A 25,986-nucleotide genomic window follows, 5' to 3' on the forward strand; every position below is an offset into this window, starting at 1 on the left:
TGAGGCTTGAGCAAGAGCAACGGCGCCTGTCCACCCATCACTGCTCACCTTGCCCACATCAGCTTGACTGCTGAGATCCAGCTTCACCTCCTAAAAACAAAGAAAGAACAGAGCTGTAACATGGCCACCATTTACACCTCCCCTGCAAATCAAAACAGTGACTGACCTTCTCGGGGGAGCCCCCGCACCTGGAATGGGGGGCTCTGCCACAGATTTCATCCCTCTGCATCTGAAAGAAAGTTAGGACAACAGTCAGAGTGCTGCAGGATACCTTGACAGCCCCAGACATCTTGTGGCAATCTAGACATATCCTCTACAGCCCTACTACACCCCACATCACAAATTTCAAGTCCCCGGGACTCGTCCTATTACCCCTACACCCAGATTGAGATGCAAGGCAGAGCAGCTCCAGGCCAAACACACACCAACACCCGTGACACAGCACAGGACAAACGAGGGGACACAACAGGGACAGAAAACTCTGGCCAGAAAAATGACCCTGAGGGTCCAGAGAACTCGGGATGAGGTGACCGAGGTGAGACTGAAGGTGAGCTGGCCAGGCTCAGAGAACCCTGCAGGAACAAGGTGCCAACGGGATGACTTATGCCAAGAAACGCAGACATGGATGTCCGAGAATCCTACGGTCAGAATCCTCTACCTGCCTTTGCATTCTCACAAGACCTAACCCGCCGGAATGGATCAGGGCGGTGCACGGCTGTCAGTACAGCTCAGAACAAGACCTGAAGAGGCATCGGCCTGGATGGTGCTGAAGACAGATGGATTCTGATGTGTGTCCGAGCACCAAAGTCAAAAGCACCTGGCCCAGGAACACAGAGATCAAAGATGCTAAGATCGATGCCAGGAGTTTTGAGAGGCCCCAGGAAGGGCTACAGCAACAGACACAAAAGACAAGAAGCACAAAAGACACAGAGTGCACAACGGACACAACACACCCTGGGACTGCTCTGCCCTGCACGCCTCAGCACTGTGATCCAGAATGAGACTCTCCCTGGATGTAACCTAAGGGGTCACATCTTGGACATCCCTGTCTCCAAACCTGACTCAAAAAATCCCTCCCGGTGGCCCCTGATCCCACACCCTGCTTTCATCCCCTCTGTGGGGCTCCAAGCCCTCCACTTATCTCTCAGATGTCCAGGGAGGCAAATCTGTGCCGGGTCCTAAAGAAGGCCGCCTCTCCCTCAGGGAAATTCCAGCTCTCGCCGGGCTGGTGTCTCCTAGTCAGCTACAATAAAGAAAACCAAACATCAAAGCATAAGCTTAGCAGCACATCAGCCAAAAACCAGCAGCTCTGCTACTCACCGTCTCTTCAGCAGGCCCGGGTCCTCGGCCCCGTGCTTCAGCTGCGCTCGTCGCAGGGTCGGCCTGGGTTAAGAGCAGACAAGGTGACGTGGCAGCGCTGGAACCTGAGGGGACCCTCCCTCCTTCTCCTCCCTGACTCACCTCAACTCCCCGGCCGTTAGCCAAGCCTACCTGGATGGGGCCTTCACAAGGAGAAGATCAAGGCTCCATCACAGACTCCTGGAATGCTCCCGGAGGGCTCACGGGTGAGGTGACCCGGGTCTGTCGTCCGGTTGGTGAGACGGGAGCTCGGCCTCCTGCGAGTGGACTCCCTAAAACGCACAGGAACGGAGGCTTAGAGCTGCACCAGCAAGTGAGGCTTGAGCAAGAGCAACGGCGCCTGTCCACCCATCACTGCTCACCTCGCCCACATCAGCTTGACTGCTGAGATCCAGCTTCACCTCCTAAAAACAAAGAAAGAACAGAGCTGTAACATGGCCACCATTTACACCTCCCCTGCAAATCAAAACAGTGACTGACCTTCTCGGGGGAGCCCCCGCACCTGGAATGGGGGGCTCTGCCACAGATTTCATCCATCTGCATCTGAAAGAAAGTTAGGACAACAGTCAGAGTGCTGCAGGATACCTTGACAGCCCCAGACATCTTGTGGCAATCTAGACATATCCTCTACAGCCCTACTACACCCCACATCACAAATTTCAAGTCCCCGGGACTCGTCCTATTACCCCTACACCCAGATTGAGATGCAAGGCAGAGCAGCTCCGGGCCAAACACACACCAACACCCGTGACACAGCACAGGACAAACGAGGGGACACAACAGGGACAGAAAACTCTGGCCAGAAAAATGACCCTGAGGGTCCAGAGAACTCGGGATGAGGTGACCGAGGTGAGACTGAAGGTGAGCTGGCCAGGCTCAGAGAACCCTGCAGGAACAAGATGCCAACGGGATGACTTATGCCAAGAAACGCAGACATGGATGTCCGAGAATCCTACGGTCAGAATCCTCTACCTGTCTTTACATTCTCACAAGACCTAACCCGCCAGAATGGATCAGGGCGGTGCACGGCTGTCAATACAACTCAGAACAAGACCTGAAGAGGCATCGGCCTGGATGGTGCTGAAGACAGATGGATTCTGATGTGTGTCCGAGCACCAAAGTCAAAAGCACCTGGCCCAGGAACACAGAGATCAAAGATGCTAAGATCGATGCCAGGAGTTTTGAGAGGCCCCAGGAAGGGCTACAGCAAAAGACACAAAAGACAAGAAGCACAAAAGACACAGAGTGCACAACGGACACAACACACCCTGGGACTGCTCTGCCCTGCACGCCTCAGCACTGTGATCCAGAATGAGACTCTCCCTGGATGTAACCTAAGGGGTCACATCTTGGACATCCCTGTCTCCAAACCTGACTCAAAAAATCCCTCCCGGTGGCCCCTGATCCCACACCCTGCTTTCATCCCCTCTGTGGGGCTCCAAGCCCTCCACTTATCTCTCAGATGTCCAGGGAGGCAAATCTGTGCCAGGTCCTAAAGAAGGCCGCCTCTCCCTCAGGGAAATTCCAGCTCTCGCCGGGCTGGTGTCTCCTAGTCAGCTACAATAAAGAAAACCAAACATCAAAGCATAAGCTTAGCAGCACATCAGCCAAAAACCAGCAGTTCTGCTACTCACCGTCTCTTCAGCAGGCCCGGGTCCTCGGCCCCGTGCTTCAGCTGCGCTCGTCGCAGGGTCGGCCTGGGTTAAGAGCAGACAAGGTGACGTGGCAGCGCTGGAACCTGAGGGGACCCTCCCTCCTTCTCCTCCCTGACTCACCTCAACTCCCCGGCCGTTAGCCAAGCCTACCTGGATGGGGCCTTCACAAGGAGAAGATCAAGGCTCCATCACAGACTCCTGGAATGCTCCCGGAGGGCTCACGGGTGAGGTGACCCGGGTCTGTCGTCCGGTTGGTGAGACGGGAGCTCGGCCTCCTGCGAGTGGACTCCCTAAAACGCACAGGAACGGAGGCTTAGAGCTGCACCAGCAAGTGAGGCTTGAGCAAGAGCAACGGCGCCTGTCCACCCATCACTGCTCACCTTGCCCACATCAGCTTGACTGCTGAGATCCAGCTTCACCTCCTAAAAACAAAGAAAGAACAGAGCTGTAACATGGCCACCATTTACACCTCCCCTGCAAATCAAAACAGTGACTGACCTTCTCGGGGGAGCCCCCGCACCTGGAATGGGGGGCTCTGCCACAGATTTCATCCCTCTGCATCTGAAAGAAAGTTAGGACAACAGTCAGAGTGCTGCAGGATACCTTGACAGCCCCAGACATCTTGTGGCAATCTAGACATATCCTCTACAGCCCTACTACACCCCACATCACAAATTTCAAGTCCCCGGGACTCGTCCTATTACCCCTACACCCAGATTGAGATGCAAGGCAGAGCAGCTCCGGGCCAAACACACACCAACACCCGTGACACAGCACAGGACAAACGAGGGGACGCAAGAGGGACAGAAAACTCTGGCCAGAAAAATGACCCTGAGGGTCCAGAGAACTCGGGATGAGGTGACCGAGGTGAGACTGAAGGTGAGCTGGCCAGGCTCAGAGAACCCTGCAGGAACAAGATGCCAACAGGATGACTTATGCCAAGAAACGCAGACATGGATGTCCGAGAATCCTACGGTCAGAATCCTCTACCTGTCTTTACATTCTCACAAGACCTAACCCGCCGGAATGGATCAGGGCGGTGCACGGCTGTCAATACAGCTCAGAACAAGACCTGAAGGGGCATCGGCCTGGATGGTGCTGAAGACAGATGGATTCTGATGTGTGTCCGAGCACCAAAGTCAAAAGCACCTGGCCCAGGAACACAGAGATCAAAGATGCTAAGATCGATGCCAGGAGTTTTGAGAGGCCCCAGGAAGGGCTACAGCAAAAGACACAAAAGACAAGAAGCACAAAAGACACAGAGTGCACAACAGACACAACACACCCTGGGACTGCTCTGCCCTGCACGCCTCAGCACTGTGATCCAGAATGAGACTCTCCCTGGATGTAACCTAAGGGGTCACATCTTGGACATCCCTGTCTCCAAACCTGACTCAAAAAATCCCTCCCGGTGGCCCCTGATCCCACACCCTGCTTTCATCCCCTCTGTGGGGCTCCAAGCCCTCCACTTATCTCTCAGATGTCCAGGGAGGCAAATCTGTGCCGGGTCCTAAAGAAGGCCGCCTCTCCCTCAGGGAAATTCCAGCTCTCGCCGGGCTGGTGTCTCCTAGTCAGCTACAATAAAGAAAACCAAACATCAAAGCATAAGCTTAGCAGCACATCAGCCAAAAACCAGCAGCTCTGCTACTCACCGTCTCTTCAGCAGGCCCGGGTCCTCGGCCCCGTGCTTCAGCTGCGCTCGTCGCAGGGTCGGCCTGGGTTAAGAGCAGACAAGGTGACGTGGCAGCGCTGGAACCTGAGGGGACCCTCCCTCCTTCTCCTCCCTGACTCACCTCAACTCCCCGGCCGTTAGCCAAGCCTACCTGGATGGGGCCTTCACAAGGAGAAGATCAAGGCTCCATCACAGACTCCTGGAATGCTCCCGGAGGGCTCACGGGTGAGGTGACCCGGGTCTGTCGTCCGGTTGGTGAGACGGGAGCTCGGCCTCCTGCGAGTGGACTCCCTAAAACGCACAGGAACGGAGGCTTAGAGCTGCACCAGCGAGTGAGGCTTGAACAATAGCAACTGCTTCTGTCCACCCATCACTGCTCACCTTGCCCACATCAGCTTGACTGCTGAGATCCAGCTTCACCTCCTAAAAACAAAGAAAGAACAGAGCTGTAACATGGCCACCATTTACACCTCCCCTGCAAATCAAAACAGTGACTGACCTTCTCAGGGGAGCCCCCGCACCTGGAATGGGGGGCTCTGCCACAGATTTCATCCATCTGCATCTGAAAGAAAGTTAGGACAACAGTCAGAGTGCTGCAGGATACCTTGACAGCCCCAGACATCTTGTGGCAATCTAGACATATCCTCTACAGCCCTACTACACCCCACATCACAAATTTCAAGTCCCCGGGACTCGTCCTATTACCCCTACACCCAGATTGAGATGCAAGGCAGAGCAGCTCCAGGCCAAACACACACCAACACCCGTGACACAGCACAGGACAAACGAGGGGACACAACAGGGACAGAAAACTCTGGCCAGAAAAATGACCCTGAGGGTCCAGAGAACTCGGGATGAGGTGACCGAGGTGAGACTGAAGGTGAGCTGGCCAGGCTCAGAGAACCCTGCAGGAACAAGGTGCCAACGGGATGACTTATGCCAAGAAACGCAGACATGGATGTCCGAGAATCCTACGGTCAGAATCCTCTACCTGTCTTTACATTCTCACAAGACCTAACCCGCCGGAATGGATCAGGGCGGTGCACGGCTGTCAGTACAGCTCAGAACAAGACCTGAAGAGGCATCGGCCTGGATGGTGCTGAAGACAGATGGATTCTGATGTGTGTCCGAGCACCAAAGTCAAAAGCACCTGGCCCAGGAACACAGAGATCAAAGATGCTAAGATCGATGCCAGGAGTTTTGAGAGGCCCCAGGAAGGGCTACAGCAAAAGACACAAAAGACAAGAAGCACAAAAGACACAGAGTGCACAACGGACACAACACACCCTGGGACTGCTCTGCCCTGCACGCCTCAGCACTGTGATCCAGAATGAGACTCTCCCTGGATGTAACCTAAGGGGTCACATCTTGGACATCCCTGTCTCCAAACCTGACTCAAAAAATCCCTCCCGGTGGCCCCTGATCCCACACCCCGCTTTCATCCCCTCTGTGGGGCTCCAAGCCCTCCACTTATCTCTCAGACGTCCAGGGAGGCAAATCTGTGCCGGGTCCTAAAGAAGGCCGCCTCTCCCTCAGGGAAATTCCTGCTGTCACCAGGCTGTTGTTTCCTAGTCAGCTACAATAAAGAAAACCAAACATCAAGGCATAATCTTAGCAGCACATCAGCCAAAAACCAGCAGCTCTGGTACTCACCATCGCCTAGGCATACCTGGGTCCTCGGGCCCCGTGCGTGCTTTAGCTGAGCTCGGAGGCCGACGCTCGCAGCGCCAAAGCCTTAGAGGTATTACTGGCACTGAGCCCACCCACCACAGCCTCCATTAGGGCTGTGAGCATCACCGGTTAGAGCAGGAAAAGAACACAGGGCGGACATCCTCGGTGAACCTCAACCCTGTGGACTCTGCCCCACCACTGTCACTTCCTGCCTGGCCCTAGCTTAGGGTCACTGCCTGCACCTCTCAGGACTTCTGGCCTTGTCCTGCATTAGGGTTGCTGCCTGCACCTCTCTCAGGGTAACAGTGTTGGTAGCAGTGCCGTGAAGGCCGGTATACCTGTACTCTGACTTGTATCCTAGGCTGTACCCCTGATTTTCACTGTGTGTTCTCTAGTCCTTCAGTCCTTTACCTCAGCCTCTGTGTGCATCACTGTAACCTCCCCCCCTTCTGAACCCTGCTTCTTCAGAGCCCTAGACCTTGCAGCCGGGGACGCTCTGCACCATTAGGGTCCCAAGAGCTGTCCTGCGAGCAGGACAGGAGTATCCACAGTTGTTCCCTGCCTACCCTAAACGTGGCCCTGAGACAGGGCAGAGGCTGACAGAGCCGAACTCTTTGCGGTGGCAAAAGGCACGAAGCCTTACCAACCGCCGCCTCGAGAGGGAAATCAGGAGCACTTCCACCGGCTGCGGAGAGACAGGGAATCCCAGGGTGGGTGGGGCGGGAAACCCCCGTTATCCCCAGCCCTGTTGGATCCTGCTCCCCACTATTGCTTTCTGCCTGGCCCTAGCCTGACAGTGTCTGCACACATAAGAGCTTCTGGTACATTCCTGCATTAGGATTGCTGCCTGCACCTGCTCTCAGGGAAAGCGTGTTGGTAGCAGTGCTGTGAGGGCCAGTACACCTGTACTCTGGCTTGTATCCTTGCCTGTACCTCTCATTTTCACTGTGTCCTTTACCTCTCAAGCCCTCCTTCAGCCTCTGTGTGCCACTGCAAACTCCCCCTGCGGAACCCTACACCTTGCAACTGGCATTGCTCCTAATCAGGATGCTCCTGGGCCAGGAATCCCCCACTGTACCCTAACCCCGTGGACTTTAAAAGAAGACCAAAAATGTGAAGCTCCCTAGAACATGGAGATGGGTCAGAACTGCCCTGCCAGGCAAAGGCTCTGGTGCTGCTGAGGAGAAACCCTCTCCCTTTACTTCTGAGGGGACCACCCCACTAGGGCCCTCTCCTCTAAGATAACTTTAAATCACCTCCCGGGAATGAAAAGGTTTTTCCCCTTCTCCGAATCTCCAGTCCAAACACTTAGCTTTTGGAACATGAGCTGAAAATCCATCCTCAACAGAAACAAATGTCTCAGCACCGTGGATGTCAAGATGTTCTCTACGTCCGCTTCAGGGCTGCCATATTCAGACTTTGCCTCCGCATCCCCTCACACTACCTAGGATCACAAAACGGAAAATGTGACTGTCCCCCTCCAGAAGAGTAATCCCCAGGGCTCCTCTGCACCGCTGTCCCAGCTCCCCCTCAGATCTTCACTCCACTCCAGAGGCTGCCCGGAGTTTACCCAGCGAAAGGAAAACACTTGGCACGTCGCTCACCTATGGGTCACCCTGCCTAAAGGCTAACTCCCTGGCTCCCTCTAATCCTTAGCACGTGCCTAGGACAGCAGCAGCACCTACAAAGAAACAAACAAACAAAAAAAAAAAGGTATGCTGAGTTACTGTGAAACAGCAACCTCCCCAGTCTGACTGAAGCAGCCATCAAGTATACCTTAATGCTGCACCCATCTGGCCTCTGGAGCCAGCACATCTGGCAAGGGGACAACCTAAAAAAAAGAAAAATGAACAGTGAATGCTTAGAGTTGCACCAGAAAGTCAGACTTAAGCAATAGCAACTACTTTTGTCCACCAGTCACTACTCACCTTGCCCACTTCACCTCGACTGGTGAGATCCAACTCTGCCGCCTAAAACTAAAGACAAAGAACAGCACTGTAACACGGCCACCATTAACACATCCCCTACAAACACAAACAGTGACTGCCCTTATCGGGGGAGCCCCCTCACCAGGGATAGGGTGCTCAGCCATGGATTTAATCCATCTGCATCTGAAAGAGAGGACAAAAGTCAAAGGGCAGCAGGATACCTTGACAGCTCCAGACATCTTGTGGCAATCTAGAGATATCCTCTACAGCCCTACTACACCCCACATCACAAATTTCAAGCCCCGGGGCTGTTACCCTATTACCCCTACACCCAGACTGAGCAGCAAGGCAGAGCAGCTCCGGGCCAAACACACACCAACACCCGTGACACAGCACAGGACAAACGAGGGGACACAACAGGGACACAAAACTCCAGCAAGAAGAATGACCCTGCAGGTCCAGAGAACTCAGGATGAGATGACCGAGGTGAGACTGAAGGTGAGCTGGCCAGGCTCAGAGAACCCTGGAGGAACAAGATTCCAACGGGATGACTTGTCCCAGAGACGGATGTCTGAGAATCCTACGGTCAGAATCCTCTACCTGTCTTTGCATTCTTACAGGAGCTAACCCACCAGAATGGATCAGGGCGGTGCACGGCTGTCAATACAGCTCAGAACAAGACCTGAAAAGGCATTGGACCAGATGCTTGTGAAGAGAGATGGATTCTGATGTGTGTCCAAGCACAAGGTTCAACGGCATCAGCACCTGGCCAAGGAACAAGGAGATGTTAAGAACGATGCCTGGCATTTCCTACAGGCCCCTTAAAGGGCCAAGGCAAAGCACACACCACACAAGACACCCAGAAGACACAGAGTGCACAACAGACATGTGACACAACACGCCCTGGGACTGCTCTGCCCCGTGCACCACAGCACTATGAGATCTTCCCTTTATACAGCCTAAGGGGTCACATCTTGGACGTCCCCATCTGCAATTCTGAGTGAAAAACCCCTCCCAGTGACCCCTGCCCCAGCACTCCCCTTTCATCCCCTCTGTGGCCCCGAGCCCTTCACTTATCTTTGGGATGTTCAGGGATGAGGTGAAGCCCCATCATATGCCAAAGAAGGCCACCTCTGCCTCTCGGAATTCCCTGCTGTCTTTTAGTCAGGTACCACAAAGAAAACCAAACGATGATGTACAATCTCAGCAGATCTGTTGCCCAGTCAGTGAGGAGGTCTCAGTGTAATACCAGTGGACCACCTAAAACACACAAACAGGAATGGATGCTTAGAGCTGCACCAGAGACACCACTACCCTGACCACACAAATACATGAACTCTAGAAAAGAAAACACAAGAAACAGTCCACCAAGAAAAGCCAGCTATTATTTCTCTTAGTACAAATACAATAAAAATAACTCTTATGTCCAATCCCCTCAAAAAATCTCCAAAATATATACCCAGAACCCCCCCATCCTAAAAGTAAAAGATCCATTCAACTACAAACAATATCTCCCAAATTATCCATAACTATAGAACACACACTATAGCCAAACAAGCTAAATAAATAAACCCCTCCAACACAATAAACAGTAATCTGATTATAAATATTAGGAAACCCTAAAAAATGAACTCCAGCACCTTACCTCAAACCCACCAAAACAACACTACACACCATGGTAAAAGCAACCACTAAATAAATAAAAACCTGTGCTATACCTCACACTACAACCAATTACACCACTGTAAACCTCAGGAAACAGATCCTTAGAAAACATAATACCCCACCAAAAGAAGCTTCAACAACAAAACTCAGTTCAGAAACAACCTAATCCGCATATAAACTAGGATACCTAACATGAAAGAGACCATATGCCTCATCATATACCATCTCCTAGTAAAATAAAGCTACACAATAAGTTATTAATAACCACTTTAAAACCATCATATAGAAAAAAATCAAAAGAAAATTAAAAGCTGCATCTAACAAAACACCTAAAGTTCAACCAGCCAAGGTAGCCCTACCCAATCTGAATCCTTTAACACAATGAACAAAACCCCAATAACACATATCAGAAGCCTATCAAAGAAAGCTATTTAATTCTGCCTGAAATACAAACCCACCCATAAAGTTATCTTCACTCAAAAACCGAATTACGTGTAAGAAATAACACCAAAAAAATCAAACAAAAGACCTCATATCACCAAAGAAAGTAAGAGTGAATAAAAACTATATATAAGTACCCCAACTTATTAAAAACCGAGGTGAAAAGAAATCCCTCTCAGTTTGAACATAGCAACAGAAGAGGAGTTTTGTCACTCAATTTGAACTCCTTTTGCTTCCATAACCCCTTTTTCTTCTGGGAGCACCAGGAAGAGACCAACAAAACAAAGCTGAAAAGGAGAAAAATCCCCCCCAAAACCCAATACTGGCTTACCTGCTGCTGTCTGGCATAAAGAAACATTCCACATCCACGTGCTCCCGCAGGCACCGCAAGAGGCTTTCCCCAATGCTGCAAAAACCACGCTTCGAAACTCAACACGAGTTCCTCACCCTCCGCAGCTCAATGGAAAACTGAGTTGAGGCTCCTCTGTTATACCGCCCCGGCGGGAGCCGCCCCCTCACCATTGTAACAACTCACACCTGCAGCTGGTGTGCTCCCTCCTCACCCTGACAGCTCACACCTGTGGCGGCTCTGTTCTCCCTCATCGTTTACATCTCACACCTGGGGATGCTCTGGCCCCTCACCATCCTCTGACAGCTGCTGCCACTCCGAGTCAGGGCAGGGGGAGAGGGGACTTCCTGCTCATCCCCCTGACGGTTCACGGTCCGTACCTGACACGCTGGGGCTCCGGGCTCTCCTTGCGATGGGTAAGGATCCCTCTGCTCCCAAGGTGCCCAAGGCTGAAACTGGGATTCCACCTCCAAAAGTCCATATGCCTGAGATCCATAATTCCTAAGGAAATTCCTCAGCAATCACTACCCTTCGGCGGGGCCGAGGGTGATCGGGGCCGAGCGTTACCGGGGCATCGGGGCCGAGGGGGACCGGGGCCGGTGCTGAGGGCGGGGCGGAGCTCCCGGGCCCTCAGCGCGGACTGGGCGGGGCCGAGGCCGGGGCCGGGACGGTTCCCGGGGCGCGCTGTCCAATCAGCGCTGCCGATGCCTCAGCGAGCCCGCCAATCGCGAGCCGGGCGGGGGTTCAAAAGGGCCCCGGAAGACGCTGTGGGCTCTGTGGGTCGCTGTGGAACTCTGTGGTCGCTTTGTGGCTTCTCCAGGCTGTTTTAGTGCAGTGAGAACATGTTCCTTTTTTTTTTTCCTATAGGCTGTGGTGCGTGGGATTGTATTTAGGTTGTTTTTTTTTTGAGGTGGGTGGTGATAGGTGGGGCTGAGGGGGTGTTGTTTTGTGTGTCTGGTGGAGTTTGTCTCAGTATCCCAAGACCTTTTCTTGTGTGGGGTGGGGAGGCAAACTTTGCTTTAATTTAGCTTCTTTTTGGTCTCTTTGGGTGCTGATTTGGGGGAGGGGGGGTTGTGTGTTCTGTATCAGTTTTCTTTCTTGTTTGAATTTTCTTATAGTTCTGGTAGAGGGACCGTGGGGAGTTTTATGTTGCTGGAGGATGTTCTTGGTAAGTTCTTCTATAAATCAAAGTTATGCTGAGCCTTGGTGTTTTTGTAGGTGGGGACAGGATCTGTATACATGGGGTGTGTTGTTTGGAGAAGGTACAGAAGTTTTCCTGCCTTTGTTTTTTTTCCTATAATGTTTTGTGGTGTGTGGGCCTAGCTGGTGTCTGGTAATGAAGGTTTTAATTAACCTTTAACTTGGAAAGAACATGGTTGGAACAAACAAGCTCTTCAGTTTTGTGTTCTTGCTTGATAAGCTATTTTAGTAATAAAATTTCTGTGGAGGTTGCCATCAAGTTTCTAAGAGCTACTTACAAGAAGTAGAGGCAGCTTTTGAGTGATGTGAGTTATTTCTGCTAGTTTAATCTTTCTTTTTCAGGGCATGCAGATTTTTTCAGCCCCAGGCTGAGCAATAGTGCTGGAGGGGGGAGGGAAGCAGGGGCAGAGGGGTTGGGAAAAGTGTGTGAGACCTTCCTTGGGTGTCTCTAGTCTGGGAAGGGGCTGAACATCAAGTGGAACTCAGGACAGCTGGGGTTTGTTTGGGTTGGTTTGTTTGCTTTTGGGTCGGAGGTATGTTTGGGGGGCTTTTATAATGGGGGTAAAGGGCGTTTGTTTTGTCTGGAGGAGCTTTTTTCCTTGGTTCAGCTTTGCCATGAAGCGTTAAGGTTTTGCACCTAAAACTCTGTGTGCTGGGTCAAGTCATTGGGGCTTTTTTGTGAGTATTTCCTACTGAAAGTGGCTTTTGGAGTTTTCTGGAGGTATGTTCAAAGGTACACAAGAGTTTCCTAGTCTATGGAATTTTCTTATGGTTATTTTTTCTGTTTGGTTTTCTTTATGGAACAGGGCTGGGTTTTGTACTTATGCTCTAGCTTAGCATATAAAGGAGGTGAATTGATCCCCCAAGCCAAGCGGTGCAAGTATACAGTGGTTAATTGGATTAATTGTTGTCTGAGTAGTAAGGGATGCAGTCTGTTCCACTTTCTTTTGCTATCCTCTGAGAATGTGGTGTTCCTGTGTACGTGGGGTTTTAGGCACACTTGGGGAGATGTGAAATCAGCACTTGGGTTACACTGGTTACCTGATGGAAAGTGTGTGTGGGGGGCAGCTCACTGTGGATGAACTGCTCTGGTTACCTGATGGGAAATGTGTGTTTGGGGAACTGCTCCACGGATGAACTGCTCTGGTTACCTGATGGGAAATGTGTGTTTGGGGAACTGCTCCACGGATGAACTGCTCTGGTTACCTGATGGGAAATGTGTGTTTGGGGCAGCTCCCCGTGGATAAACTGCTCTTCTGTTGCAGATCTCTAGCAGTGCTGGGTTTGGCAGTGTGGCTCAAGGGTTTGTGAGAGCAGAGCAGAGAAGGGACCCATCAGCTCCAGCAGGGTGAGGAGTGTCTGCTTCTGTTTCCATGAGGCTGAACTCAAAGCCCATTGCCCTAATGGACAGTACTAATTGCACCTTTTTTTCTCTCGAGGTTCTCGGCAAGTGTTGGACACTTCTTGGTCCCTGGCAGAGAGAGAAGCAGCACACGGAGTTGGGGGAGTTTCTCCAAGTCCCAACTCGAAAAGTCCCTGTTTGTGAGGCTTGTTTGGTGTTTCTCTCTTTGTTTCTCTTTATGGTGTTTTTGAGGCTGCTGTAATTAATGGTTCTGTCAGTTTTAGACTGAACTTCTGCTTAGTTTTCAGTCTTACAGGAAAGGTGGGCAGGAATGTGACAATTTGCAGGACATGTTCCCAGAGCTGTTTGCTTGCGTCAGTGCTCTGCTGTCTTTTTGTGCTGCTTTTCTTGGTAGGGGTGAGACTTGTTTATTTGGGTTTGTCTTTGCGATCCCTGGGGACTGAGGTGGTTTAGGCTCAACCCAAAGGAGAATTCCCAATGGAGTTTTAGCAGGAGCTGCTATTGGATGTCTCAGAGTGGTTTGTTTAGTGTTGATTTTATGCAGTAAACAGTTGAACTTGATTTTCTCCTAGGAATTTCCCAGGAAAATGAGAAAAAGCCCCCTACCAAAGCCCTTCCCTTGCTTTATTATTGGGAATGTTTTTGTTCCAGCTCCCTCATTCGCTGGGGACTCCAAGGTACCCCGTGCTGTGGTCTGGCATTGCCAGGGGTGGGGTTTCCTTTAGGAAAGCAGCTCCTTTAGGATGTGCTTCAGTCAGAATATTTCCTTGAGCTGGATGTCTGGGAGAGGTGTTGGGATGCCAGTCTCAGTAGCTTTTTGTGGTTACCAGGCTGTTTCACCTGGTTCCTTCTAGGCCATTTCAGAGTGTGATGCAGAGCAGAATTGCTGCAGTTGGACTGTAAATATAGTTCAGCAGAGTGGGTCCATGAACTTTAGCTTTAGAAGAGTAAGTGCTTGGGCATGTGGGAGTTTGCTGTGACTTGTGAAGGGCCAAGGCCTGAACAACAGGTCCTGGGCTCAAGCTGACCTGGAGATGAAGGTTTAAACCAGATGTTGTGTTTGTATCCTCTCAGTAGTGCAATAGCCAAGATCATTAGTGTTCTGGGCTAGGTCCATGCTCATTAGTGAAACATGGCTTGACCTTTCTGTGTTCAGAGGCCGGACAGGGCCCTGAGATGAGTCCTGTGGCCTTGTTGGGAGGAGCAGGGCCAAAGGCAGCTCCTGCATTGCTCCTGAAGCCCTGGCCAGGCTTTGGGGCGACGCAGGAGGAGGCTGAGCCCAGCTGTTCCCGCCATGGGAGTTGTGTCCGCCTGTTTATTGCAGCAGTTGCCCGACCTGGGCCCTGTCCCGGCACAGCCGGAGCCTCTTGGCCTGCGGGCGGACGCACCCGCGGGAATTGCCAGTTCTGGGGGGGCTCTCCAGGGCTGGGTTGTGACAGGGGATTCCCAGCTGCTGGGGGTAAGGCTCAGGGTCCCTGGTGCTGGATCTCAGTCCCTGTAGGTCACCTTGGGTAGCAGTGCTGGGGGGCATTGCTGAGCTTCTCCTTGGGAGGTTCTTGGCTGCTCTGAGCTGTCGCCAAAGACCCTGAGCTCCTGAGGTTGGTGTCTGTGTCTTTGGTGCTGACCCTGCCCCCTGGCCAAGCTACTTTGGAGGGTTTGAAGGGTCTAGGGCTGAGTGCCCTTTGGGCAGTTTGCTGCCAGCCTGGTGTGCTCCTGGAAGTGCCACTGACCTGCCAGGACCGAGGAGCTGCTGGCTGGGTGCTGGCTCTGCTCTGCAGTGGAGTTGGTAGTCCCTGGGAGGGCTTAGAGAGCAACCTGGAGATGGGCTGGGGGAGCCTGAACTGGGATCTTCTCCCTTGCTGACCCTTGATAATAGGGCAATAGAGAGATGCACATTTCCATCTAGCTCAGGCTTGCTAGGGTAAATGAATAAAGCTCTGCGAAGTCCTTGAATAGGTGGGGGTTTTGTTCCATCCCCAAACTGACATCAGAGACCTGGGGAGGTGAGTTTTGTTTCCCCAGGAACAGGGCCACGGTTGTTGTCCAGCAGCCTGTGACTAGAAGTGGGCTTCAGCCTCCTAAGATTACAAACGGCACAGGACTCTCCATGTGGTACTCCAAGAGCAGCCAGACCCTAGCTGCTGGCAGCTTTGGTCTGGGAGAAATCCTGCTTTGTTCCCAATTTTAGGAGGTGATGGCCCCCTCCCACAGGTGCTGGGAGTTTCTATTGGAAACAAAACTCAGTCCCCAGTGTCCTGATGTCAGCTCAGAGGCTGTGCCCTGCTGTTCTCTCCACTTCTGCCAAGATGTTAGGGTGGAAATCTTTCCTTTCAGTGGAAGGGGGCCATCATTCACAACCAGGCACCTCCAGCAAATAATGGGTTTGCACTTCAGCCTGAAAATGGCGTTCTGCCTCCTAAAATTGCAAATGTTGAAGGATGTCTCCCAGACAAAAGCTGCCAGGCACTAGAGCTCTCACTGGCCTGGCACAGTCAGATCCAACCTGTAAAGTAGTCCCAAGACACTGAAGTGGAAGGCTCTCTTTCCTGTGGTAAAAGAGGTTCCTAACCTTCCTGTTTTCTTTAGACCTCATTACAAGGGCAGAACATGCTCAGCAACACCTAAAATTCCTCAAAATTGGCCAGGTGCTGCCCATCCATAAAGGGGCCATGCTAGCTTCCCCTCCCGTGCCCAGGCCCCACTGATCCCCTGGTGTCCCCTCTGCTGTGGGGGGGAGCGAATACAGAGGAGACAAATGGAGGCTGAGACAGACCCTTTATTGGAATCATGCTGGGAGGGCCCAGCAGGCAGAGCCCCCTTGAACGGGGCAGGGGAGTTACAAGGGTCTGGGGGGCCCAGGAGGATGGTCCTGGGCTCTGCCTGTGCACGTTCAGCTGCGCTCCTCCAGGCTCAGACGGTCGAACAGATACTCGCCGAGGCCGGCGGGGGCCACCCCGGGCCCAGCGGCCCCACCTGCCAGGCGCCGCAGGTTGGTGGCGTGGTCCCCCAGCGCCTTGATGGCCTTCACCTGCTCGTCCAGGTAGTGGGACTCCAGGAAGTCACAGAGCTGTGGGACAGGGGGAGATCAGGCAGGGCCGAGGGGCTGGGGGCGGTGAGGGACCCCCAGGAGCAGCGGGCGATTCCAAGGCCCCTGGGAGAGGGAGCCCCGGGGTGGGACAAGGGAGGAATTTGGGGCGTGCTGGGGCATCAGACCCTTGAGGGGATGGGAGAACCAAGCCCGAGCACCACTCACGTGGGGATCCCCCTTCTCGGCCGCCAGGCCGTGCAGGTCCAGCAGCGCCTGGTTCACCGACTTCTCCAGCTGCAGCGCCGCCTCCACCGCCTCCAGCGCCGAGCCCCAGGTGTCCCGCTCTGGCTTCTGCGGGGCACGGACCGTCACCCCGAGGGCCCTGGTGCCCCCAGGCCCACCGTCTCCCCGACCACAGCCCCTTCCCCCAGCACACACCTTGATGTCCTGCAGGAGAACGCGGCCCCCGCGGCGCGTCTGGAAGCGCAGGAGCCCCTCGGCGTGTTCCCGCTCCTCCCGCGACTGCTCCAGGAAAAACCGGGACAGCCGCGACAGGGCCACGTCGTCCCTCTCGAAGTAAAACCCCTGTGCGAGGGAGGGGAGGGAGGAGAGGTCGGGGGGAGTCCCCCAGGACCCCCTCGGATTCCGCGCTCCCGGGCGGCGGCGCCCCCCCCCCGCCAGCGCCGGGGCGGGACAGAGGCGGGTTTTGGGGTGCAGCAAGGGGGGACCCCAACCCGGGGTGCGGGGGTCCCGCGCCCCCCTACCATGGAGAGGTAGACGTAGGAGGCGTAGAGCTCCATGTTGGCCATGCGGTTAACGGCGGCTTCGCAGTCGCGGTGGTAGTTCTGGCGGATCTGGGAGTCCATGGCGGGACGGATGGACGGGCAGATGGACAGACGGGGTGGATCGATGGATGGGCGGCCGGGATGGACGAAGGGCCGGGAGCAGCCGGTTCCGTTCAAGCACTGTTGAAGCGAGAACGCGGCTGTGGCCGTTCAACCCCCGGCGAGGTTTTTATAGCCCGTGCTCGCTGGGCGGGGAAAAGGGGACCCCCCCCTCTTTGTCCCCTCCGGAAGCGCCCGGCAGCGCGGGTGGCCTTGGCCCTTGTCCGTTGTTTGTCGCACGGTCCCACAGTCAGCATGACTGGGCAGGATCTGGGGGACGGGGGGGTCCGATCCCGCGTTTGTGTCCCCCTCGTGAGTGGTCTCCGGGGCGCGGGGGGGGAGCCCCAGTTCCCCACTGGGTTGGGGGGCACAGGGAGCCTGCCGGGGGTTGGGGAGCAGCTCCGCCGGTGTTTTTTGGGTGCTCTGGGAAGTCTGAGGCGCCGATTGCCCGTTAATCGGAGTTTAATGGGTTATTTATTGGGTTATGGGGTGCGGAAGGAGCTGACTCAGCGCCGGGACCATGAAAGAGGAACTTGGCCCCGGGGCAGCGCTGACTCCGCGTTTCCGCCCCTCCGGGGCTGGGGCGAACTGGGGGAGACTGGTTGGAACTGGGAGCCCCACAGCGGTTCCCTCCTCATCCCTCATCCCCCCGCAGCTCCAAGGGGGTCCGGCTCGGCTGGAGCTGGGACGGGAGTCCGGGGAGAAGGGGGGGGACCGCCGCCTCAAAGCCACCCCGGAACCCCTTTGGCGCTGGGTCCAGAGGGACAAAATCCCTTTGCGCTACGGGAAGGACACGGCCCCGGGGCGGAGGGCCCAGGTGTGGGACCCCAAGGGTCAGTGAACCCCGGGATCGGGACCCCTCCCACCCAGGTTTTCAAGCCCCACTGACCCCCAACATCCCCCTGTCCCTGCGGGGGGGGACGGGGACGACCCTTCTCCCGGAGGGACCCCTCCCCACTTCTCCCCCGTGAACCAGGCCCCCAATCCCCGAGATGTTGTCGAACAAAAGGAGAAGGGGGCCCTGGTCCCCCCCAGAGACATGTGGCAAAGGCGAAAGAAAGAGCGACCCTGTCCCCCCCTTTCCCATCGGCACCCCGAGGTCCCCAAGGGCTCCCCGAGGTCTTTGGGGGCAGGACGGAGACGCGCCCAACAAGCGGCATTCGCCTTTTATTTCCGTGGAAATTCCCGAGATACAAAAACCAAGGTACAAAAAAAGAGAAGAAAAAACCACTGTGGAGAGAAGCAGTGGTGTGGGGGGGGGAAGGCAGGGCCCACCCATTTTTTGGGAGGGGGCGTCCCCCGTGACGTCACCACGTGAGCACCGTGGGGGTAGGGGGGGTCATTTTGCTCCCCCCGCCTCGGGGACACGGGGGACCTCCAAAACCGGGGGGTTGAGGGGTGTAAACGGGGGGTGTGGCCCCCCCCACCCTGAGAGCCTCCGCCCCGGGAGGGGGGTATTGCACCTGGGGGGGCCCTTTTTGGGGGGTGGAGACCCCCAATAAATACTCACCCTACAGCCGTGGCTGTAACCCTCCCCCCCCCGCCCCCCCACCACATTTTGGGGGGGTCACAGAGACACGCCACCCACCCCCACGTCGGGGGGTGGAACCGCAGGATCCCCCCCCCCAGTCAAAGCACCACAAATCCTGGGGTCAAACCGAGGCCGGGGAGGCCCAGCACTGGGACTGGGGGGCATGGGAGGGGAACAGGGGTGTCCCCACCCCACTTACCCCAAACCCTCCCCCAAATCCCAGCTGTGGCCTCCAGACACTTATGGGAAGGGCTGGGGGGAGCCTGGGGGAGGGAGGGGAGGGTCCCTCAGCTCGGCCACCGCCCCAAAATCCAGGTGAGCAAGTCCTGTAGGTTAAAAACCCTCCCGGCCCTGGAAGGCACTGGGGGTCAGCACCATCCCTGCCGGCAGGGCCAGTCCGGGGAGGGGTCCCGAGGGTGGGGGGACAGAACGTGGCCCCCCCGAGAGTCTACGACATCTTCCAGATGGTCAGTGAGGCCGTGAGGACGCCGGCAGCAAAGATGGTGATGGTCTGCCAGGTGGGGGTCCCAAAGTGGGACAAGAGCCCTTCCTGGGGACAGAGAACACAGCAGGGGAAGGTCACGGCGTGTTGAGGGGTCCCAAACCTCCCCCCAAAACGACCAGATTCAGGAGAGGTGAGAAACGGGGACTGGAGAAGAGGGTTTGGGGTCCAAGGGGATGTTGGAGAGGGGAAATTCCCAAGCAGGGGCTCAGCTCCCTGAGGAATGGCAGGGTTTGGGGTACAAAGGGGTGTTAGGGGGGTCTGGGGCTTGGTACCCCAGAGAATGGGGGGTTTGGGGTACAAAGAGGCATTGGGGGGGGGTCAGGGGCTCTACCCCCCAAGGACTGGGGGGTTTGGGGTACAAAGGGGTGTTAGAGAGGGAGCAGGGGCTCAACCCCCAGGAATGGGGGGTCAGGGGCCTCACCCATCCGCCCTGGGCCTGGATCCAGGCCAGCACATGCTCCTGGAGATACTCCATGGTCCAGCGCAGGATGGTCTGCACCAGCTCGGGGACCTTGGTGCACAGAGCCTGCAGGGGGCAGGGGAGGCTCAGAGGGGCTGGGGGGTCCAGGCAGGGCCTTGGGGGGACCCCAACACCCACCTTCAGCACCAGTTTGCAGGCGAAGTAGAACAGGGCGACCACGCGGCCCCAGTTGAAGGTGCCGTCAGCGAACATTTCCTTGGCCACGCGGAAAAACAGCTTTTTGGGGGCGTCACAGCCCACCTGCTCGATCATCCTGGGGCGGGGGACGGGGGCGTGGTCAGGGCAGGCTCGGGGCCACGACAGGTGCCCCCAAACAGTGCCAGGTGCCCACCTCTGCAGCTCCATGTTGCTGTCAAGCTCGTCGCCGATGCGCCGCAGGCACTCACTGAGGCGTTTGGTGTCGGGGCTGCTGGGCTGGGGCTCGCCCAGCTCGGCCACGCTCAGGGCCACGGCCTGGGGGTCCCCGCAGCGCTCCACGCGGTCCCGCACGAACCTGGGACCCCCGGCACACTGGGCACCCGCCCTGGCCCTCCCCAGCCCCGTGTGACCCCTTTCCCGTGTCCCAGCTGGACCCCAAGGCCCAGGACCCTCCCAAGTCACCCTAAGTGCCCCCTGTGTCCCCCTGGGATCCTCTCAATTCCCCCCATGCCCCCCAATTCCCCCTTCACTCCCAAGTTCCCCCTCGCACCCCGTGTCCCCCCCAGATCTGCATCCTCTCAAGCCCCCCCAGGCTTTAAGTCCCCCCAGGATCCCCACAAGTCCCCCATGTCCCCCCCAAGTGTCCCCCTTGTCCCCCCATCCCGTACCCCGCCAAATCCCCCCATATCCCCTCTGCTCCCCAAGTCCCCCCGCACCCTGTGTCCCTCCTTGTCCCCCCGTCCTCAATCCCTGACCCGTGTTCCCTGGTTTCCTCTAGTGTCCCCCGGGTCCCCTCCCGGTCCCGAGTTCCCCCCGCACCCGGTGCCCTACAACCCGCCCCTTGTCCCCCCCAGCCCCGCCCCTTCTCCCGGCGGCCCCGCATCCCCTACTCACGCCCGCAGCAGGATCGCTCCCGTCTGCATGATCTGGTCCGAGGAGGCCCCTGCGGAGAGCGGGGCGCTTACCGGGGAGCAGCGGCCGGCGACCCCGGCCGCCGCCGCCGCCCCCCCCGGCCCGTACAGGCCGCGCCCCTCCGCGGGTCCCGCCGGCCCCCCCCACTCACCACCGCCCCCCGGGGGCGGGGCGGGCTCGCCGGAGCCGCCCCCAGGCCCGGCCCCGGGATCGCCGCCGCCGCCGCCCCCGCCCCGCTGGGCCGAAGCCGCCGCCGCCGCCATCGCGCCCGAACCACGTGGTCCCCGCCGGCGTCACGTGACACCGGCGGCGAGGGCGGGGCGGGGGGCCCCGGTCACGTGATCGGGGCGATGCACGGGCGGGGCAGCCGCGCCCGTCGCCACACCCCCCCCGCCCGGCCCCGCCCCTTGAGCCGTCACTCATCGCTCGGCCCCGCCCCCGCGGACCCCCGGGGTCACCCCACGGTCCCGGGGGTCAGCGCCCCCATCGTCCCCGGGGGTCCCGGAGCGACGCCCCCGAGCGCTTCCGGCGCCTCCTGCGGGGCCCGAGGCGGCGGCGCCGGACGGGGAGGGAGGAGCGGCCGCAGGTGCCCGGGGGCCCGGGGAGCGGTTCGGGCTCGGGGTGTGACGCCCGTGCAGACATGAGCCCCAAAAGCTGCCTCGGCTGCACTAAGTGCTTCGTCTTCCTTCTCAATCTCCTCTTCTTCGTGAGTGGGGCTGGTGGGGGGCGTGGGGAGCAGCGGGGAGAGGGGGAAGGAACAGCTTGGGAGGGCAGGGGGAAAATGCGGGATGTACAGTTTGGGGGGACTCGGGGGACGGGGGAGATGGGGGAACCTGGGACTCGGGGGGACCTGGGGGCAGCCAACAATCTCCCAGTGTTTGTGGGCACTGGGGGTCCCCCATTTCCTGACCTGTACCCCCCTGGACCCTGCAGTTCCTGGGCATCCTCCTCCTCGCCTTCAGCTTTTGGGTCCTCTTCGACCGGCAGAGCTTCGCCGCCGTGCTGGGTAAGGAATCCCCAAAACGTGGGGCACCCCAAGACGTGTGGCACCCCGGGCTGGGAGGTTCCCTGACCCCCCCACTGTGTCCCCCAGGGTCACCACTGGTCAGCCTGAGGGTCTGGTCCTATGGCTTCTCTGGGGTCGGCATTGTCACGATGTTCCTGGGATTCCTGGGGTGCCTGGGGGCCCTCAAGGAGGTCAAGGTCATGCTGGGGCTGGTGAGTTGTGGGGTTCAAGGGGGTCGCGAGGGGTCACGGAACTGGGAGGGGGTTGAGGTTGCTCTGCTGCAACTTCCTGGGGTGACCGCGGGGCCACGTGGTGCCACCACATCCTGTGCCTAGGGAGCAGCAGCGGGGACAGGGAGGACCCCTCTGAGCTGCCTCCGGTGCCGGGAAGGGGCTGGGGCGCAGGTCTGGCTGACTCCCACCTTTCGTGTTTATCCCAAAAGTATTTTGGGTTCCTGCTGCTGCTCTTCGCTGCCCAGATCACAGTGGCCATCATTGTCTACACGCAGCGTGCAGCTGTGAGTGCAGGGGAGAACCCGGGGCTGGGGGCAGCCCGGGGCTGGGGGGACCCCGGGATCGGGGGGCAATGCTGTGCTGATCCCTCTCCCCAGCTGGCTACGAAGGTGGCCACCTACGCAGAGGAGCTGGTCCGGGGGTACCCGGCGCAGGGACCACCGGGGGACCACCACGAGAGCTGGGACGCTGTCCAGCAGCAGGTGAGATCCCCCAAAAGGATCCCGGGGCCGCCCCACGGCCACCACACTGACCCCCTGCCCCCGCAGCTCGGCTGCTGTGGCTGGAAAGGACCTCAGGATTGGAACCACCACGATGACACCACCAAGGACAGGGACAGGGCTATCGCCTGCTCCTGCCTCAGGGCACCCAACAGCACCCACAAGGCCCCGTGGATGTTCCCTCACGGCCGCTGCCCCATGGCTGCCCCCCAGGACATCTTCCCGAGGGTGAGGCACGGGGGAATCTGGGGGTCCTGGAGCTCTGGGGGGGGGCTCCAGGTGACCCCCAGTTGTCACCCCAGGGCTGCAAGGAGAAGGTCCAGAGCTGGCTGGCTGGAAACCTGGTCACCATCGTGGGGGTTTGCATAGGCATCGGCCTGGGGGAGGTAGGGCGGATGTCCTGGGGTGGGGGGCTGATCTGGGGGGGCCTGGGGGTGGTCGGAAGGCTGTGGGACCATAGGTTGGGTGGGCTGGGCAGCAGCTGGGGGGGGCAGGGAGGGTTCAGGGGATGGTCCGTGGGAAGTTCAGGGTGGCCGGGAGGGGTTCAGGGGTCAGAGGGGATCCGTGAGGGCTGATCCTGTTCTCTGCTCCCAGCTCTGCCTGATGATGCTGTCGATGTTCCTGGTACGGAACCTGGACTCTCGCTACGAGAAGCTGCTGCGGGGCCTCTGAGGGGTCCCGGGTGGTGCGGGGGGAAGCGTGGAGGGCTTTGTCGTTCAATAAAAGCCGTCGGAAAGCGGCGGAACCGAGACGGTTCCGAGTGGAACTGAGACGGGAGCGGAGCGGGCCCCGCCCCTTCCCTGTGGCCTCGCCCCCGTCCTGTGAGCGGGAACGGCTCGCGCGAGGCCCCGCCCCTTTCCCCGCCGTGAGGCGATTCCCGCCCCGCCCACCGGCTCCCCTCAGTCGCTCGACGCTCCCGGGACCCCCCGGAACCCCCGGCCCGGGCCGTGCTCCGGGGCAGCGCCGGCACCGGAGCACCCCCGAAGGCGATGGCTGCAGAGGGTCCTTGCGGCCCGGGCGCCGTCATCCCCCTGCCAGGTGCGGGGACCATGAGGGAGCGGGGCGGGGGCGTGAGGCGCCGGGCCCTTCCATAACCCATGTCCCCCCCTCAGCCCCTGCCGAGAGCGGCTGCTCGGACGAGTTCGCCCTGGACTGCACCTTCGCTGCCTGCGACCCCGAGCGGACAGGTAGCCAAACCCCCTGGGGCCGTGGTGGCCGCAGCAGAACTCCCCCGGGACGGTCCCCGCCGCCCCTGAGCGCTCCGCCCGCCGCAGGGATGGTGCAGCCGCAGCGGGTGGTGGAGTACGTGGCGGCGATGACGGGACACAGCGGGCAGGACGGGCGGCTGCGGGCGCTGCGCCGGGCGCTGGACCCCGCGGCCGCGGGCACGGCGCTGGACTGGAGCCGGTTCCGCGCCGCCATGGGCGCCTGGATCGCGGCGTGCCGGCAGGACGGGTCAGCGCCGAGCGATGGGGCAGCGCCCGGGGCCGGCTAGAGCGGCCAGCGGGGCTGACTCCGGCTCCGTCCACGCAGGGCCGAGGAGCAGGACGTGGGGACAAGTGACACTGGACCAGTGCCAGCGGGTGGGTGTTGGTGCAGGAAAAGGGAGTCGGGGTGGCCCCAACGGGACACAAATAGCCTGCTGTGTCCTGTCTTGCAGAGGACAACGGACAGGCATCCCCAGCAGCTGCCCAGCTCCAGGGTGACAGCACGGACATCACCACCCTGTAAGTTCCCTTGCTGCGGGGACACCCTGCCGTCCTTGGCCATGCTCCCCGGAGCACCCCAGGACCAGTGGGACTCCCTGGCAGCGCCGAGGCCACGGGGCTGCGGAGCCGTGCCCGGCAGCTGGCAGCCCAGAACGCCAAACTGCAGCGGGACGCCGAGCTGGCCGAGGAGCTCAACGCCTGCCTGGCCGAGGAGATCGCGCAGCTCCAGGCACAGCTGCGAAGGTGCTCCCCAGGGGCTCCCGGGCACGGGGTCTGGATCGGTATCCTGATAATGCAGAAATGCTGTTTGTCTCCGGCAGCAGCCGGCAGGCGCTGGAGCAGGCCAGGGTGGCTGTCGAGGAGCTGGATGACATGAAGGCCGTGGTGAAGCAGCTGGAGGAGGACAACACTGAGCTTCGGCGGCAGGCTCGGCACGTGGTGAGAGGCTGAGATGCCACACGGTGTCACGGACGCTGTCACACCGTGTCGCCTCACGGCCATGCCCTCCCCCAGGAGAAGGAGCAGCGCAACCTGTGCTCGCGGGCTGAGGGTCTACAGGAGGAGGTGAGCCTGGTGCTGGGGTCTGCCCCAGCGAGGCGCTGCCACAGGGAACCCCAGCCCTGTTTCACCCCTGGCAGAACCAGCGGCTCCTCGCTGAGGGCCAGGGACTGCGGGAGCAGATGCAGGCACAGGCGGCACGGGTGGCCAGCCTGGAGGTGAGCGGTGGCACCGCGGCCGCGGTGGGTGGTGCTGGGGGCTGTGTCACATAGTGACCAGGAGTCCCTGTTCCCTCCTCTCTGCCCAGGCCCAGCTCTGCCGTGGCGCTGCCCTGCTCTCTGCCCGGGACGCAGCTCTTGCCCAGGTGAGCGCTGCCCGGTGACGCTGCCACCACCTCGGCTGTCACCAGGGCCACCCCGGCCCTCTCCCACGGCCTCTGATGTGCAGGCCCTGTCCCACAGGCAGGGCAGCGGGCACAGGAGGTCACGGCAGCACTGGAAGAGTATGAGAAGGTGGTGCAGGTACGGCGTGTCGGGCCTCCATGTGAGCCCAGACAGTGGCCACAGAGCCCCTGGGCCACAGCAAAGTGCCGTGGTGGCCACTCTCCATATGGGGGTCAAGGGCAGAGGGTGACCATCCCCTTCTCCCCCCAGGAACTGCGTCTGGAGACTACGCGGCTGCGGCAGCAGCTGGGCCAGATGCGAGACGCTTGGGCCATGTATGGGGGACGCGGCGACAGGGGACATCCCAGGTCACTCCGGAGTCCCCACCTTGGCATCCTCACCCTCCTCTGCCTCCCACAGGCGCCCATGGTGCCCCCGCAGCCAGCTGGATATCCACACCACGGCAGTGGCCAGCCAGGTGAGGGTGGGCCCAGGGGAGACCCCGCAGGGTCCCCTCAGCCACTGACCCAGAGGCTCTGCCCAGGGGACAGAGGACAAGGAGGAGGAGGAGGACACAGGGATGGCACTGTCCGGAGAAGGAGGAGGCCTGGCGGGGAGCAGTGAAGAGATGGCCGAGGCCGTGGTGGTCCCACCGGCACCGTTGTCACCGTGGGCAAAGTTGTCACCGTGGGCACCACTGTCACCGTGGGCTGTGGTGCTGCTGGCCCTGCTGGCCCTGCTCTACCTCCTGCCCTGCCAGTGGCCCCAGCCCCAGCTGCGCTACCAGAGCCCCCCGCCCCTGTGAGACCCCCAGTAAATGCCAGTTGGGCACTGCTGTGTCTGCCCCACTCAGCACCAGTTCCCCCAAATGCTCC

At 58.5% G+C, this 25,986-nt stretch overlaps 4 protein-coding genes and 4 long non-coding RNA genes across 10 annotated transcripts; 3 read left to right on the top strand and 5 right to left on the bottom strand.

Annotated features, from left to right (window-relative positions):
* Positions 1-778: 778 nt before the first annotated feature.
* Positions 779-2,086, bottom strand: LOC136304502 (uncharacterized). The gene is made up of 4 exons (XR_010724628.1): positions 1,722-2,086; positions 1,492-1,631; positions 1,321-1,383; positions 779-1,243 (listed from the first exon to the last, which is right to left on the bottom strand). It is a non-coding gene; the product is annotated as an uncharacterized lncRNA (long non-coding RNA).
* A 2,032-nt stretch (positions 2,087-4,118) lies between these two features.
* Positions 4,119-4,971, bottom strand: LOC136304503 (uncharacterized). Its single transcript, XR_010724629.1, has 3 exons — positions 4,838-4,971; positions 4,667-4,729; positions 4,119-4,589 (listed from the first exon to the last, which is right to left on the bottom strand). It is a non-coding gene; the product is annotated as an uncharacterized lncRNA (long non-coding RNA).
* Positions 4,972-6,429: 1,458 nt separating this feature from the next.
* On the bottom strand, positions 6,430-8,190 carry LOC136304498 (uncharacterized). The gene is made up of 3 exons (XR_010724625.1): positions 8,134-8,190; positions 7,962-8,038; positions 6,430-7,801 (listed from the first exon to the last, which is right to left on the bottom strand). It is a non-coding gene; the product is annotated as an uncharacterized lncRNA (long non-coding RNA).
* Positions 8,191-11,522: 3,332 nt separating this feature from the next.
* Positions 11,523-14,502, top strand: LOC136304496 (uncharacterized). 3 transcript variants are annotated; one of them, XR_010724622.1, is made up of 5 exons: positions 11,523-11,574; positions 11,859-11,908; positions 12,747-12,830; positions 13,206-13,288; positions 13,380-14,502. It is a non-coding gene; the product is annotated as an uncharacterized lncRNA (long non-coding RNA). The 3 variants fall into 3 exon arrangements; XR_010724623.1 differs by lacking the exon at positions 11,859-11,908 and adding an exon at positions 11,959-12,002 and having other exon boundaries at positions 11,527-11,574; XR_010724624.1 differs by lacking the exon at positions 11,859-11,908 and adding an exon at positions 11,959-12,002 and having other exon boundaries at positions 11,527-11,574; positions 12,747-12,820.
* Positions 14,503-16,061: 1,559 nt separating this feature from the next.
* LOC136304479 (ferritin heavy chain A-like) lies at positions 16,062-17,354 on the bottom strand. The gene is made up of 4 exons (XM_066208003.1): positions 17,096-17,354; positions 16,770-16,916; positions 16,557-16,682; positions 16,062-16,370 (listed from the first exon to the last, which is right to left on the bottom strand). Exons 1-4 carry the CDS (start codon positions 17,195-17,197, stop codon positions 16,194-16,196), a joined length of 552 nt encoding a protein of 183 aa, XP_066064100.1. The 5' UTR covers positions 17,198-17,354; the 3' UTR covers positions 16,062-16,193.
* Positions 17,355-18,363: 1,009 nt separating this feature from the next.
* BAX (BCL2 associated X, apoptosis regulator) lies at positions 18,364-21,067 on the bottom strand. Its single transcript, XM_066208001.1, has 6 exons — positions 20,934-21,067; positions 20,765-20,813; positions 20,064-20,225; positions 19,850-19,985; positions 19,673-19,777; positions 18,364-19,296 (listed from the first exon to the last, which is right to left on the bottom strand). Exons 1-6 carry the CDS (start codon positions 21,043-21,045, stop codon positions 19,195-19,197), a joined length of 666 nt encoding a protein of 221 aa, XP_066064098.1. The 5' UTR covers positions 21,046-21,067; the 3' UTR covers positions 18,364-19,194.
* Positions 21,068-21,117: 50 nt separating this feature from the next.
* CD37 (CD37 molecule) lies at positions 21,118-23,268 on the top strand. Its single transcript, XM_066208004.1, has 8 exons — positions 21,118-21,488; positions 21,716-21,788; positions 21,876-22,000; positions 22,231-22,305; positions 22,399-22,503; positions 22,570-22,749; positions 22,824-22,907; positions 23,116-23,268. Exons 1-8 carry the CDS (start codon positions 21,423-21,425, stop codon positions 23,191-23,193), a joined length of 786 nt encoding a protein of 261 aa, XP_066064101.1. The 5' UTR covers positions 21,118-21,422; the 3' UTR covers positions 23,194-23,268.
* A 358-nt stretch (positions 23,269-23,626) lies between these two features.
* On the top strand, positions 23,627-25,957 carry KASH5 (KASH domain containing 5). The gene is made up of 13 exons (XM_066208000.1): positions 23,627-23,708; positions 23,796-23,976; positions 24,055-24,104; positions 24,182-24,248; positions 24,333-24,473; positions 24,551-24,668; positions 24,744-24,794; positions 24,869-24,946; positions 25,036-25,092; positions 25,190-25,249; positions 25,382-25,446; positions 25,532-25,589; positions 25,656-25,957. The coding sequence occupies exons 2-13, from the start codon at positions 23,798-23,800 to the stop codon at positions 25,914-25,916; spliced, it is 1,185 nt and encodes a 394-aa protein (XP_066064097.1). The 5' UTR covers positions 23,627-23,708; positions 23,796-23,797; the 3' UTR covers positions 25,917-25,957.
* Positions 25,958-25,986: the final 29 nt, after the last annotated feature.

The sequence above is a fragment of the Chamaea fasciata genome, unplaced genomic scaffold (assembly GCF_029207755.1).
Source record: "Chamaea fasciata isolate MVZ Bird 193981 ecotype frontalis unplaced genomic scaffold, bChaFas1.0.hap1 SCAF_100, whole genome shotgun sequence".
NCBI lineage: Eukaryota > Metazoa > Chordata > Aves > Passeriformes > Sylviidae > Chamaea > Chamaea fasciata.